General features: G+C 32.5%; 1 protein-coding gene across 4 annotated transcripts in view; it reads right to left on the minus strand.

Annotated features, from left to right (window-relative positions):
- Positions 1 to 6,623: 6,623 nt before the first annotated feature.
- LOC150092678 (uncharacterized) overlaps positions 6,624 to 14,117 on the minus strand; it is a 387,183-nt gene continuing 379,689 nt past the window's right edge. For all 4 annotated transcript variants that reach the window (XM_090414782.1, XM_090414783.1, XM_090414781.1 and 1 more), the window contains exon 24: positions 6,624 to 13,058. In XM_090414782.1, the coding sequence (XP_090270908.1) occupies positions 12,629 to 13,058 (430 nt within the window). In that variant the 3' untranslated portion in view covers positions 6,624 to 12,628. The remainder of the gene's footprint in view (positions 13,059 to 14,117) is intronic.

Consider the following 14,117-nt stretch of genomic DNA (forward strand, 5'->3'; position numbering starts at 1 on the left):
ATAACACGACCCACAACAACTCATACGGTTCTTTTGTGAGATCACATCTGATCTCCACGCTACTCAACAACCTACCAAGAAATTTAAAACACACAGATAATTACAGAACATTAAACACGAACTCTGGAAACTATACCAACATATTTAATATAGCATTAACACTAATTTACACATCACAAATCACCAGCATCCAATGCCTCCATTCCATCCATGAACAGTATCAAACAACATAATGAAGGCTAATCCCACTCTCTTCATAAAAGCTAACCCTAGCTTCGAAATAGATGAGATTAGCCTGTCTCATTAAACTAATCCTCATAATCATAGACTACAAATTATTGTAAAGTATGTCATTACAGTGTATAATGATAAATGATACTGATATGGAAAAAAAATTACGTGTATTTGTATTCAAAGAAAAAAATATATTAAAAAAATTAGGTAAGGAAGTATTGGATTTATTTGTTCCAAGTGTCTTAAAAGGTCTACGAGTCTTTTTTGTCTATTCCTGGAGTCGTCTTTGGTTTTAGCTGTAAGAGTTCTTCCTTCAGTTCCTGTTTTGTTACATGTGGAAAATACATAGTTTGCTGTTCGCTTTGTGTAGGTAATTTTTTGTTTATCGTTGGTAGATTATATTTTTTGAGATGTGTGATATTGTTTGTGAAGGCGTGGATGAATGAGTCTGCTAGTTCCTCTTGGTTTATATCCTGAGCGAAGTTTTTTGTAATAAAATCTTGTGCTGAAGTTTTCTTTTAATAATAATAATCAATCGCATAATCCGCGACATTCAGGAGATTGCCAACACTGTTTCTCCATTGTAAATATGAAAAAAAGGGATAAATTATTAAAAATGACTTGTCTATATCAGTTCCTTAAACACGTCAGTTCACAATTCATGCACGTAAATCGGATGAAATTCAGAAAACAAAAACAGCAACTCATGACAACGTTCAGTTGGATAGGTTGACACAATATCCAATCAGTCACCGATTAATATGTGCTACTGTCTCAGCGCTCACCCTGCTTCGCCTTCTGGTAAGTTTATAGCCATTGGAACTCTAAGACTTTGACCAGAGGTGCCATCTGTACGTCTGTGCAAGCGGCTTAAAGGTGGTTGTATTTGTGACCGCACACCCAGGCTTTTAACACGAATGTGATGCAATGTAGGAAACAGTGGGAAATTAAGGAAACAGTGGAGAATTAAGATAGTTCCAGATAACAATATGCACAACAAAAGGAGACGCAATATTCCAAAGCATCTTTATCATGCTTTTAGAAAGAACAATGAATCTCATAAAGTTAATATAAGGGAAATTTTAATTAAAGGTATGAAAATTAACAACTTGCGATTTGAAGATGATAATCATTATTGAAGAAGTTGAACGAAGAGGGTTGAAGTTAAGCAAACGAAGAAAGATATGGGTTGATCATGAATATCAATAAAACAATGACATTCGGAGGAAAAAGCAAATGAAGTTCAATGGAAATGAGTTGGAAGAAATTAGGAACTTCATATATATATATATACCTAGGCAGTGCCGTTCCGAGGAATTTTGCCACCCCTTCTCCCTTATTTTTCGTATAGTTTATGCGAAATTTGTCGCCCCATGCAAATGCACATCTTGCACCGTCAGTAGAGCAGGCCCTATACCTAGGGAGCAACATGATGCAAGATTTAGCCTATAAAACGGAGATAAGATCTCTGATAACAAAAGCGAAAGTAAACTTACAGGTAATGGAACAAGATATGGAAAAGTAAATCAATGAACCCTCCAATAAAGCTGAGATTGTTTCACAAGTCACAAGTGCCCTCTATGGTTGTGAGACTTGGCTAATGGTCAAAGACTCAGTGGGAAGAATATTGGCTTTCGAAAGAACATGTTATAAGAAGATTCTACGCATCGGATGAAGGCAAACAGTAACAAATGAAGTACTGGAAAGAGCATGTAGTGGAGAAAATGATTCAAAGGAAACTAGTTTTTTGGACGTCTGTAGAATTGATAACAGTCGAAAGATCAAAACATTGATTCTTGGTACAATGGACGGTATAAATAGCAGAGGACAGCCAAGGCGAGTGTGGATAGGTGATGTAAAAGTGGTGTGGAAGGAATATAGGACTTGAGACAGAGAGAAATGGCATAGAATGGTGAAACATCAGACACCAATGGACATTTGGCCATTGGAAATGAATTAGTGAATGGGGTTGCTTTGCAAATGTTAAGAGGAAAACATCAGGTACTTTTTAACGTTTTGGTTACTTTTCTTTAGAAGACTGGCTAAACCCACAATATAAAGATAACACGGCACTCACCACAAAACTTACCCAGAAACTTTTAGTCAATGGCTACACTTCCCACCAAATAAAAAGAATTTTAACACCACATACCCACACTTCCCCTCCTCTTCCATAGATTACAGTAAATCCATCCCCATCTCCTCTGTTTGTGGCAACTCTGAAAAGGTGGCCAAGATCTTAAAACTAAAAAAAAAATAGCTACCTTACTCCAACAAAGCAAATTTAAATGAGGCTTTTCATCAAATCTTTTGCAGCTCTTACTATCATACATAGTTGTATCAAACTGCCTCCCACATGAAAATCTTATCTGCATTTAGGAAGTAAATGCAGATAAGGAAGATGAGGGAGATTTAGGAAGTAATAATTAAAATGCATGCAGCCATGTATTTTAATTATTACTATTTTAATTATTACTAATAAGTCCCCTGCTGTCATGTTCTTTGACTGCATGCATCATGTTGTTTCAGGAAATTACTAAAGCTAAAAATTTTAATTTTGATAAATCAAGGAAACACGTTAGTGATGAGCAGTGGATGGATTAATTAAAGGAGAGAGAAATCTGCAATGCCTTGGACTTGATCCAAAATCAATTATGGCAACATCAAATCGTATTCCTAAGATTAGGAGGATATCATATATAAAGTAAGGATGAAACAGTCAAGTATGCAGGAAAAAGCTTATAAGAAAAAAAAAAAAAGAGATATATAATATAACGAACAGGATTCTCCTGTACTGCATGACGAGTATAAGGGACAGGTTACAAAGCTGACAACTGTAGCAAGGGAGATTGGCTGAAGGAGCAAATCCACACTAGAGAATGCTAGATTTGTTGTGGCAGAAGGGAAAGTAATAGAAGAATGACTTTAGCTACTGGGGATGGAACACAGATCAACATTCTGCTGAAGATATTGTGGAAATGTTCATTAGCGTATGTCAAGTGGAGTAGGAGAGTTTGGAATAGTGTTGAATAACAACAGAAAGGACAGAAGACTTATGGCTTGAGAATGGATGGTGTTTAGAATATTAAGTTACCTTATAAAGTATATGGGATCAAATCGGTTATTACATGAACAATGCAAGAGCTGGCAGTGCATTTGATTTCTGAGAACAGGCCTAGAAGATTGGAGAGTGAAAATAATGCCACTGAATGAGAAAGATTCCAAGTCACCAGTATCGAACTAAAAAGGTTAGCGTGTATATCGGAGCAGCGGTGGTGTTTAGAGAGGCTGGCAAGAGAACACAAACCTGGATTAAAGAGAATAAAAATGTTTCAGAAAAAAAAAAGCATGGGTTTGTGTTCGAGACCTGGGAAGTCTTGCTTAATAACTTGGTTTATATTTTATAATAGGGACTCAAACAGTAATTTATCTGGATTTTGCTGAAGCATTTGATAAAGTACTACATGATACTTTTGAAACTGATCAGGATGGGAATGGATGGTCAGTTGATAGCATCAATTACACCGAAAAAGGACAAGCAACATACAAAAAGGTTCTGTTCTGGGAGCAATCGATATATCAGTGATACAGTTCAGAGTATGAGAGGAGACACTGTTTAAGTTAAGGGATATTACATCCCATATTTATTGTTTCTTAGCCGAATAAGAAACTCAAAGTTTCATGCCGATTATAGAAACAATATATATAAAATTCGGCGATTCCAAGCGTAAGCAAATACCTGGATAGTGCAACGCCTGACCGATTTGGCAGTGCAAACTGAGGCAACTCATAGTAAGGGTGGAGCAAGCTCCGATCACCATTCTTGGTATTTACCCATAATGTGAACTTAGCTCCTAGCTGTATTACTGTTCTACATTATGAGAGGTCGCTACCCAGACCAGTTTCAACCTTTGAGGTCTCATCAGTGAGTAGGTAGACCTTATTCGGCTAAGAAACAACATGGGATGCAATATCCCTTAACTTAAATAAGTTCATGTGACTGAATTGAAGCCTTTGGTTCTTCATATAATTAGTAATTTATTACGACCCCTTCTTGGCAATTCTCATAGAAGGGATGAATTTGCTTACGCTTGGAATCGCTTAACTTTATATTGTTTCTATATTCGGCATGAAACTGAGTTTCTTATTCAGCTAAGAAACAATATGGGATGTAATATCCCTTAAGTTCATGTCGCCAAATTGAAGCCTTTGGCTCTTCATATAATTTGGAGACACTATTTGATGCTAAATTAGGAAGAGCAATATGAGGAAGTCTGATGCAATGTTGAAGAGGATTTGAATAGGTTTGATGCTTAACGTGAAATGGAGATGTCATTTCACTATTGCTAAGTGTAAAGTTATGCACTTTGGCCAGAGAAGATGGAACGAGGTTTATCATATTGGATGAACTTCGCTTCAGGAGGATAGAAGCAAGGAATCTGGGAGCAAAGGGAAATGAACTTCACGGGACACATCCCAAAAGTTGTAAGGGTTACCCAGAAAATTGCTGCCACAATGTGAAGACTATTGATAAATATGGATAAGGAAGTGATGGTTCCACTGTATAAGGCACAAATCAGCCCATTCGGATTTCTGTGCACAGATCTAGTCATCTCTAACAATAGAGAATCGTTGGGAAGAGTGCAGATGCAAACAAGACTTTCCAAGCACTCTTCATATGCATGAGGACAGAGGATATAATTGAGAAGGTAGTGAGTGAGAAGAGCATCAGATAAATACAGGGGAATAATTATATTATAGGGTAATAAGAGAACCAGGAGTTCATACCCAGAAACTGTATTAAGTGAAAAGGAGTTTTGCATAGCAGGTAGTGAATAAGTGCTCCAATGCTGAATGTTTTCAAGGCAAGGTATAATTATTGTATTTAGAGTTTGACCACTTTTTCAATGAATCTTCAGACTCATCGATGGTGGATGACTCTTAAGATTCAAGTGACTTGAATATTTAAAAAAAAAAAAAACTATAAGCATTAGTCAATTTATATTTAACAACCAATTATATTATACTATCCTCCTTTTTACCCTTTACTGTGGTAATTATCATAAACAAAATTCTTTCATTCAACTTTCACATCAAAACAGCTAAGTTTTTGCAAATAAGATATTGAGAGAATCATATTCTTGGTTCTTACCATTAAATCAGGCTTGACAGCTACTAGTCAAGTAACCTGGCAGCACAGAAGCATAATCAAACCTTTGAAAGGGTGGTTATTCTTGTCTGCATAGGATTTAGGATGCCATTTTGCCTTTTATCTAAGATAAAAAACTTGAATTTTTTGGTGGAAGAACACTGCCATCTCTATATGCTAATTTAATCTTTATCTGAAATGTTCTTTGTGTCTTAGACTGAATTAAACTAACGTCTTTGCAATCAAAGGGAATTACTGTTACCAACTGAGCTATAGAGACTCAAGTCATTTAAAAAAACATTTGTAACAAAGTTACTCAATGTTGATTGTTTGAATGTAATTTCTCAAAATAATTTTATATGGATATTCTTTGAAGATATTCAACGTGATGCTAGGCTATCTCTGGTTCAGATGTCTTCTACAAATTCTCTGCCCCATTTTTAAAACTTCAGGCTGTGTTCAACAGTTCTTGTTTCCACCACTACACACAGTACCTACATATACATATAAATTTTTTTTTTTTTTAAATGAAATATCAGCATCTGTTCTGACTGGAGAAAAGTCTTCGGCATCAAATGAGGTTCTTTATCACGGGACAATGTTACAGGCACAACTAAGCCCTAATACAGTGTAATATAGGCAGAAGATCACATATATAACACTGATTAATAATCATGTTATATTATTTTAACTATGGCCTCATTATGAAGTCCTATATTAAAAAAGCACCATGTTTTACAATCGTCATTATCATCAGAAAGTTTTCCGTACAAAATGTTAACAAAACTCAATCTTAAAAAGTATTCTATAAACACCATCTGTTTTTTATGGCATGAGTCCTTCAATCTCATTTAGACGGCAGCACTTGTTTGCCAGCCTCTTCATCAGTGGCTGCTATAATTATTAGTGATGGACATGGGCCAACTATCTCTGATTGGCTACTGGTGGAGATTGAACTGCTCACTGTCTCCAAAAGCTAGATAGGGTATAAAGGCCTCACCTACTCCCTATAATAAGGGAATAAAAGGCGTTAGCTGATTTTTTTTTTTTTTTTGATAAGTTATAAATGTTAACAGCTGCATGAAATAGTATAACAAAAATAAATATTTTTGATATTTTATGTTAAAAATGTGGCATAAATAAAAACTCCTCCAACATTTTTTTTTTGTTGTTGTTGTTTTGAATGCAAAAGAAGTTTAATATTCACAGGTGATATGTAATTAAAAACAATACACATATATGGTGAAGGCACAATGTTAACCCCGGTTTTTTTTTTTTATTTCCTCATACCAAGGAAACATTAGCACATTGTCACATTATTTTGAACCATAAAAATGTCAAACAGCAGCTACAATCATTGCAAGAAGCTAGTATTTGGAAAGTTTCAATCACATGATACTTAAACATATAATAAACCACAACACTCCATAACCTTTGGTTAGGGCAATAGGAATACAAAGATATTTAGGACTACATTACAAAATATGAATCTTGTGCTAGTTCACAATAAAACACTCCTGTAACAGGATGTACCACAAGGTTATTTTTTACATTTTCATAGGAATATCTATCTACATAGTAAGAATATCTACAAAGCTGTACATAATGATATCTACATTTGGGGTAGGCCAATTAGTACTACACTATAAAAAAGTGATCCCAACCTTCTAGTGACAACAGTAAAGTAGTACTTGTAAAGACAGTGAAAATATTGAACTACAAACAATTTGATATTTGATCAAAACTGTTTTCCTTGTACAGTATTATAATAAGTGAGGCACAACAGTTTACAGATAAAACCACACTAATGAAACTGAGATAATTCAGAGGTAGAGTATAGTTGTTTTTGTCAGTAAAAAGCCTCTTACTTCATTATTGACAATCCACAACCAACAATTTTTTTTTGCTATTGCTTTAAAAAAAAAGCAGTTTGAGTTTACAAGGCTACTCAAATATGAATAACATAATTAAATACATCATGAAATTAATGAATATTTGAATCTAATCAGTTTGCAGTAAATGTTATTTTAATTAATTTAGTTTCATATAAAATGTGCATACATGATTTATGATATTCAAAAGCTTACAGATTTTAATAACCACAAATACTTTCCTAATATAAGAAAGAAAAATGCAACAATTAACTTTAAATTTGCATTTTATTTGAAATATATGCGAATCTTGGAAAAGCTACGACACAATGACAATATTAAAAACTAGCTCCCCCATTCCCTGTCCCTTTAATATTCCACTCTGTTATCACTGTGGAAAGTGACTCATGATTAATGCTGAGCACTTATATATGTATGCAGCAACTGTGCAAATATCGAAATTCGATAACATGAATACAAATACACACACAAAATATATTTAGTAAAATTTCCAAATTCATCTATGCATTATTTTATGTACATTAATAGTTTGCAGTTTCTAGCACAATTGGCCATAAAAAAGCTCTCTGTGACGAACAGTTCCAAATGACATATTTCCTATGGCCTATACATATGCTTAAAATAATAACCATGCTTTAAGAAATGGTATTATATATTACAGTAACATTTTTCAAACAAGACATCACCCATTATTTACAATACCAAATGTAAAAATGCAGGCAAGATTTCAGCAATGTGTGATAATTAAAAAAGTATAACATTTTAAAGTTATATAACATTTAGATAATTGGTTTCAAAAATTGGTGTTGCTAATGGAAAATTATTAGAAAAATGGTAACACAGAGCAAGCTCTAACGTTTTTAGGTCAAATAAAACCCTGAAATATATTTGTACTCTTAAGAATCCTCATCATCTTATTTCAAAGATAAATGATTATTTGGATAGTAAATCAGATAATACATTAAGATAATTTTAATGACATTATGTTATATTATCATTATGCTTTGAAGTGCCTAGATTTGAAATGATTTTATGATGAAAAAAATAAAAATAAAATGAACAAATAAAACTGTATTCTTTGCTAAAATCATTTGCAACTTGTAATATGAAAGATGTTTTGAAAGTAATGCCTACGTATCCACAGCACCTTGGATTGTCAGTAGCCTTGAAGTATGTCTAACCATATTTTTTCCTTCACTCACTGCTGTAGTTTAGTATACAATCACATAGGACTGAAAGCTGTATTTCCACCTGTTATCAATGTATACCATGGATGAGTCTTTTGCAATTTTGTCGAAGTATGTAAAGCAGCAGCATGGTAATCAAATTGTTAATGCACAAAAATGTGCTACTGACATTCAGAAGGTTTTTATGGTAAAGTAACATTTCAGAATAGCACATCACTGGACATAAAAAAACAAGAAACAGTGATGGCAGAACTGACATTAATGACTGTTCATAAGATGGATGGCCAAAAACCATGATTTTCCATAAGCAAGAAGCAGAGCAATTAATCTGAGAAAATCAGTGAAGTAAGTCAGAGAGGTTAGTAGCAACTGAATACCACAAATTAGCATGAATCACTCAAATAGCTATCAAAGAGATGAAAATCTGAAGTTTGGAACATACTCCCTACAGTCTGGACTCTGTTTCATCAGAATTTTGTTTATTTCTTAAACTGAAAACATGTTTGAAAGTTATCCATTTTGAAAATGATGAACAGGTCAAAGCAGAAGTGAGAAATTGTTTCCTAAAACAACACAATGACAGCTTTAAAATACTTTAAAATGTGGGAGAGAAAACATATATTGAATGAGAGGGAGATTATGTTGAAAAATAGTTGGGGAGCTATCACAACGAAGGCTGAAGGCATTACTTTCATACAGTTTAATGAACATCCTTTGAACATTAATATATTACTGATAAAACCGTTTGTGAACTAGTTTTCAGATGCTAGTTTGTTGAATATAAATAAAGGATTATTATAATCTGTATTTAAACAAAAAAGAAAAAAAAAAGTATGCACACAGACTATGTATCCAAGAGATAAAAGATTTCTGCAGCAGCCAGAGGAGGTTCTGTAAAATAACCCAGACTCTAACTCTAAATTCCAAATGAATGATTTCTTCAACTAATTCCTCCAAATGATCATAAATCTGAAATAAAGACTGCTAAAAAATTATGGTCAGTTTTGCAGATCTGAACATTCACTGAAAGAGCAGTAAAGTCAACATTTTCTGATCATATCATTACTCAAGAGTAAAAAACTGGAATCTCTCTCTCTTTATATATATAAACCACTAAAGATATTCATAATTTTTTTTGCTTTTTAGAAGAAACTGCAAATAGGATACACAAAATAAAATTAAAAAATCAAACATAATATTCTGAACATAATATCAAACATAAGTTCAGAATGCTCCTATGTTAAAAAAAATAACACTTAAAGGTTAAGTGAATATTGATAACTATTAATTAAAATACAGCTGTACAACAAATGCACACTTACCCTACCTACATAAAGTAAACTGATAGAATAATAAAAATGCACACACCAAATACTCAAAACTAGACAGTAACATACAAAGAATCTCCAAACAGACAACTTATAAATAAACTCATTTTCCACACGTCATAATAAGAAATTACACTATACCTACCCAAAAATCAATATTTATTACTTATATAAGACTACTGACTAAAATCAACTAGTCATGTCAAGGTAACATAAAAGCAAGTTAACTTTATTTTCTCTACACTGACTTTATTTTTAAAATATTACTGTATGAGCATTTATAAGTTTAAGGATTATTCCAATGTGTTAAATAATATGATACATATACACAAATAATAACATCATATGCTACAAACAAGAGTAATGCAGAAGGATTTAAAAGTAACACTAAAATACAACTATAGTTCTGTTTACTGTGTGATTACCTGCGATTGTGTGAATGAAACACTTACGCAATGCCACAATGCAACGAAAGTTTTCAAAAATATATTTAATTGAGAAATGAAGAGCAATGAAAATTGTTAGCCTCATGTCCAAAACAAAGTTTGAAATCATACAATACACCTTCCTCATTATGTTTCTTAAAATGTTGTATAAGTAATTTTAAAATGATGAGACAGAGAAGGTAAAGCAATTTTGAAATGAACAGATATGAAATTTTTCCCAGTGAAGATTTCTGCACCCCTCCCCCCATATTCTAATAAAAGCAAAAATTTCACATATTTAAATTAAAAGAGCATGTAATAATTTTAAATTTTGCCTGATAAAATATTTCAATAAAAGCATTAAGCTACAGCTTAATTACCTAGTTATATACAATCTACAGTCCTAAATTTACCGTATGAATACTTTTTAAATATATACAATTAAATATTTTAATTACATATCTTATGAATTATTTTCTAATAGTGCAAATTCATCCTTCTTAACACTCATGTGTAAGAATAATATTTTAAGATAAAATACTACACATCAACGACTAGCAGTGAAGGCAGAGTTAGATTAATGAAGAAAACTCAACATAAAGAATTGGATGATAATGTATTCAATGTCTTAACCATGCTAAATTATTTTTTTTTACCATTACAAATTATGTGGCAGCTACTAAAGAGCAAATAATAGGATTCATTTGATTATAAACACTACTTTGGGAAAATTTTAACAAACTTTAATAACAGAATATATGACTACAGTTTCCCAATATGGTTTGCTGCAACTGGTGTATGTATGTAAAAAAAAAAAAAAAAAAAAAAAAAAAAAAAAAAACTTCGCAATAATTTTCTGCTAAATAATGAAAATGCATGTTATTTTTAGCAGTTCAAAGTTATTACCCTGAGTTAATGTAAATAAGTACATAACTATTGCTATAAAAAAAAAAAAAAATCATATGTATAAACATTTTTTAAAAACTATTAATATCATTGTCTACTCTCTTTATGAAAACCCCAAAACGCTGCTCATTAACATGCAAATGAAAGCTGATACACAGTAATTGTTTTAACTCCACAATCTGCATTCAGGCACCAGATTACTACATTTTATGACAAATGTATTATTTTTAAACAGAAGAATACTAAATGAATTAGCAGAAAAAAAAATTTTAAATAATGAATGACTAGGATTATCTTGTATTTTACAATGCTCAGGTTATCTGACAATGTCCTTTTCTTTCCTAACATGGGAAGAAAACTTTGCAAAAATTGTTCCATGTAATTTCTATGATCAATGAAATTAGCAGATAATAATCCTCTCTCCTGATATTTTATGTTGCCAATGGAAAGCAAATAAATCTACATAAATGTAATGTCTCAAGCCAGTCTCATAGTCTGAAACTTAAGATTTGTGAATAGATATGTCATTCAATTTGGTCTAAACTCATTTTTAGAAATTCTATGTGAAAGAAATACCTACTGCTATTTATGATGATTATTACAAAACCAACTTCTATCTTATATAAGAAAAAAAGGAACACATTTCGAATAAATCAATTATTTCTGAAGAACTACTACTACTATAATATGTAAAACTATAGAAATAATATTAATTCATTATAAGATTTTAAAATATCATAACATTTATCTATGCCAAATGAATTCCCTTATAGTTGATTAACTCAGTAATCAAAATTTGAAAGCAACGTTATATGAATTAGAATAATTGATTTATGAAATCAAATTCATAACCTTACTTTCCATAACCTTTGAAATACAGAAAGATATATAATAGTTCTAAAGTATTACACTAAATTATTTCATTATCCCAAAATATATTATACACACACCAAAACTGAAAATATCAGTTCTGCATTTCACTCACATGGTAAAGCATGTTAAAATGTGATAGATTCAAACTGTATAAACATATCAACAGCCATATTTTAAATTTCATGATATATATTTATATATATATATATATATTTATATATTTTCCCCCTCAAATATGTACACATACACATATACATTATTTCACACACTTTCTGCTGCAGAGCGACACTCCTAGATACAATATTAATATACATCTCACCAAATTAAGCATTCTGAGCAGAAAACAGTCTAAATTAAAAGTAAGAATACTTTAAAATAACATAAAACAAAGGATAAAACACACTACTATTTTCAAAACCACAGTTTTGTTAGGGAAAGGGTCATGTCAGCACCCATTTCAAACAGTACTTTTCAAGGAACTTGCCACCTTTGCTGATCTAGGTAATGAGGTCAATGGATCTGCAGTTTCCTTTGGTCACTCATCACTTGAAATAAAATAAAAAGACCAAATATCACATGTGCACGCATACATACACTAAATACTGCAGAAAGAAAATATTAGTTTCAAAATGTTTCATTCCCCAAACATTTGGTAAAGATGCTGATACTGGGATTTGGCAGGACTAAGGGGATTCACACTATATCCATAGGGTGGAGGAGGAGCAACAGGTTGAGCAGTAGCAGGAAATGATGTAATTGATACTGTTGATGTTGGAAGAATTGCTGCAGGATTAGCAGTTGCTGGCTGCATATGGGCTGGCAGTGGATGGGTAGTTGCATGGGCTGTGGCATAAGGAACAGTAGCTGCAATAGCCGAACGGTTTGTGTTGTGATGATGATGAGCAGGAGGAGGGGCAGGCAACTGAGCAGTTGGAAATGGACCAGCTGCTGTTGGAATCTGTCCTGGTGTTAAAACATATTTCTGAGATTGGCTGATAGCTGGTAGATATGTTGCCTGTTGAGTCAAGTTAGAAGTAACATATACAGCAGGTCGGCAATATTCCCTGTTTTCAAAAAGAAACAAAAATGAAAGCATCAGTGCAAAAATTATTTGCTTACTACTCAATATTTCAATTATTACTTCTGAATCAAATAGTACTACTATTTACTGCTGAAGATAATAACTGAATCAAACTACAGGCACTATTAAATACAGAAAGCAACTTTGTTAATTTAATTTCAGATTAATCCTTTTGTTCATCTTGTTTTATTTTCATCTTAACCTAATTATAAAAACTACCACTTTGGTCTCTAGTGAAACAAGATTCTACGATCATCTAACCTATAGCATAGATTCGATCTGTATGTCTATCATATTTACCAAACTCTATACTCACCTTCTAGTTAGCTATCCATAGTTATCATGGTTACTCAACTTTGCCCCCCCCCCCAACTCATCCACTGAAACCAACAAATCTGTAGATACTTTAGAAATACTGATGGTATACTACCTTGCTACTTCTGCAGAAAGATCCCCAAACATTACTGCACTACAGTCTCGCTGTTATATCTAATACATACCCCATTATCTATTTTAATGCATTTAAATGCAAAATAGCTTGTATTCTTCTCTTTCCACAACACCAATCTATGCAGTTGTGAGGAAATATCATGTAAAGTGTCTGTTAATCATCCTTCACAGTATTTCACCATCTTCATCAGCAAACAATTAATGCTGCATTTCACTGTAATATAGATGACTGTGAATGTCTAAGTGGTCGATGGATTTTATAACCTAGTATCAAACCGTAACTATTTTTGCTGGAAAACTTGAAAGCCTTGATTTTTGATCTCTAGAACAGGATTTATATATATTAGGGTGCTTCTTAAAAATAGCAAATTTTAAATGTTTTGAACTTGATGAGGCACCTGTTCGTGTTTTACAATAATAAGAAAAAAACCCTGTGAAAATTTGAAATTATTTAGATTACATTTGGGAGTTGTAATGGTTAGTTTTTAATATTACTCCCAATAAAATGACATTCTTGGTAAAATCATCTCACCAACAATGTCAGTAAGAACTGCTGAGTTTAAAATCTGGAATGGTTCAAGGCTGTCCATGA

The sequence above is a fragment of the Typopeltis vanoorti genome, chromosome 25 (genome assembly GCF_054136105.1).
Source record: "Typopeltis vanoorti isolate ZY-2024b chromosome 25, IOZ_Tvanoo_1.0, whole genome shotgun sequence".
Taxonomy (NCBI): Eukaryota; Metazoa; Arthropoda; class Arachnida; order Uropygi; family Thelyphonidae; genus Typopeltis; species Typopeltis vanoorti.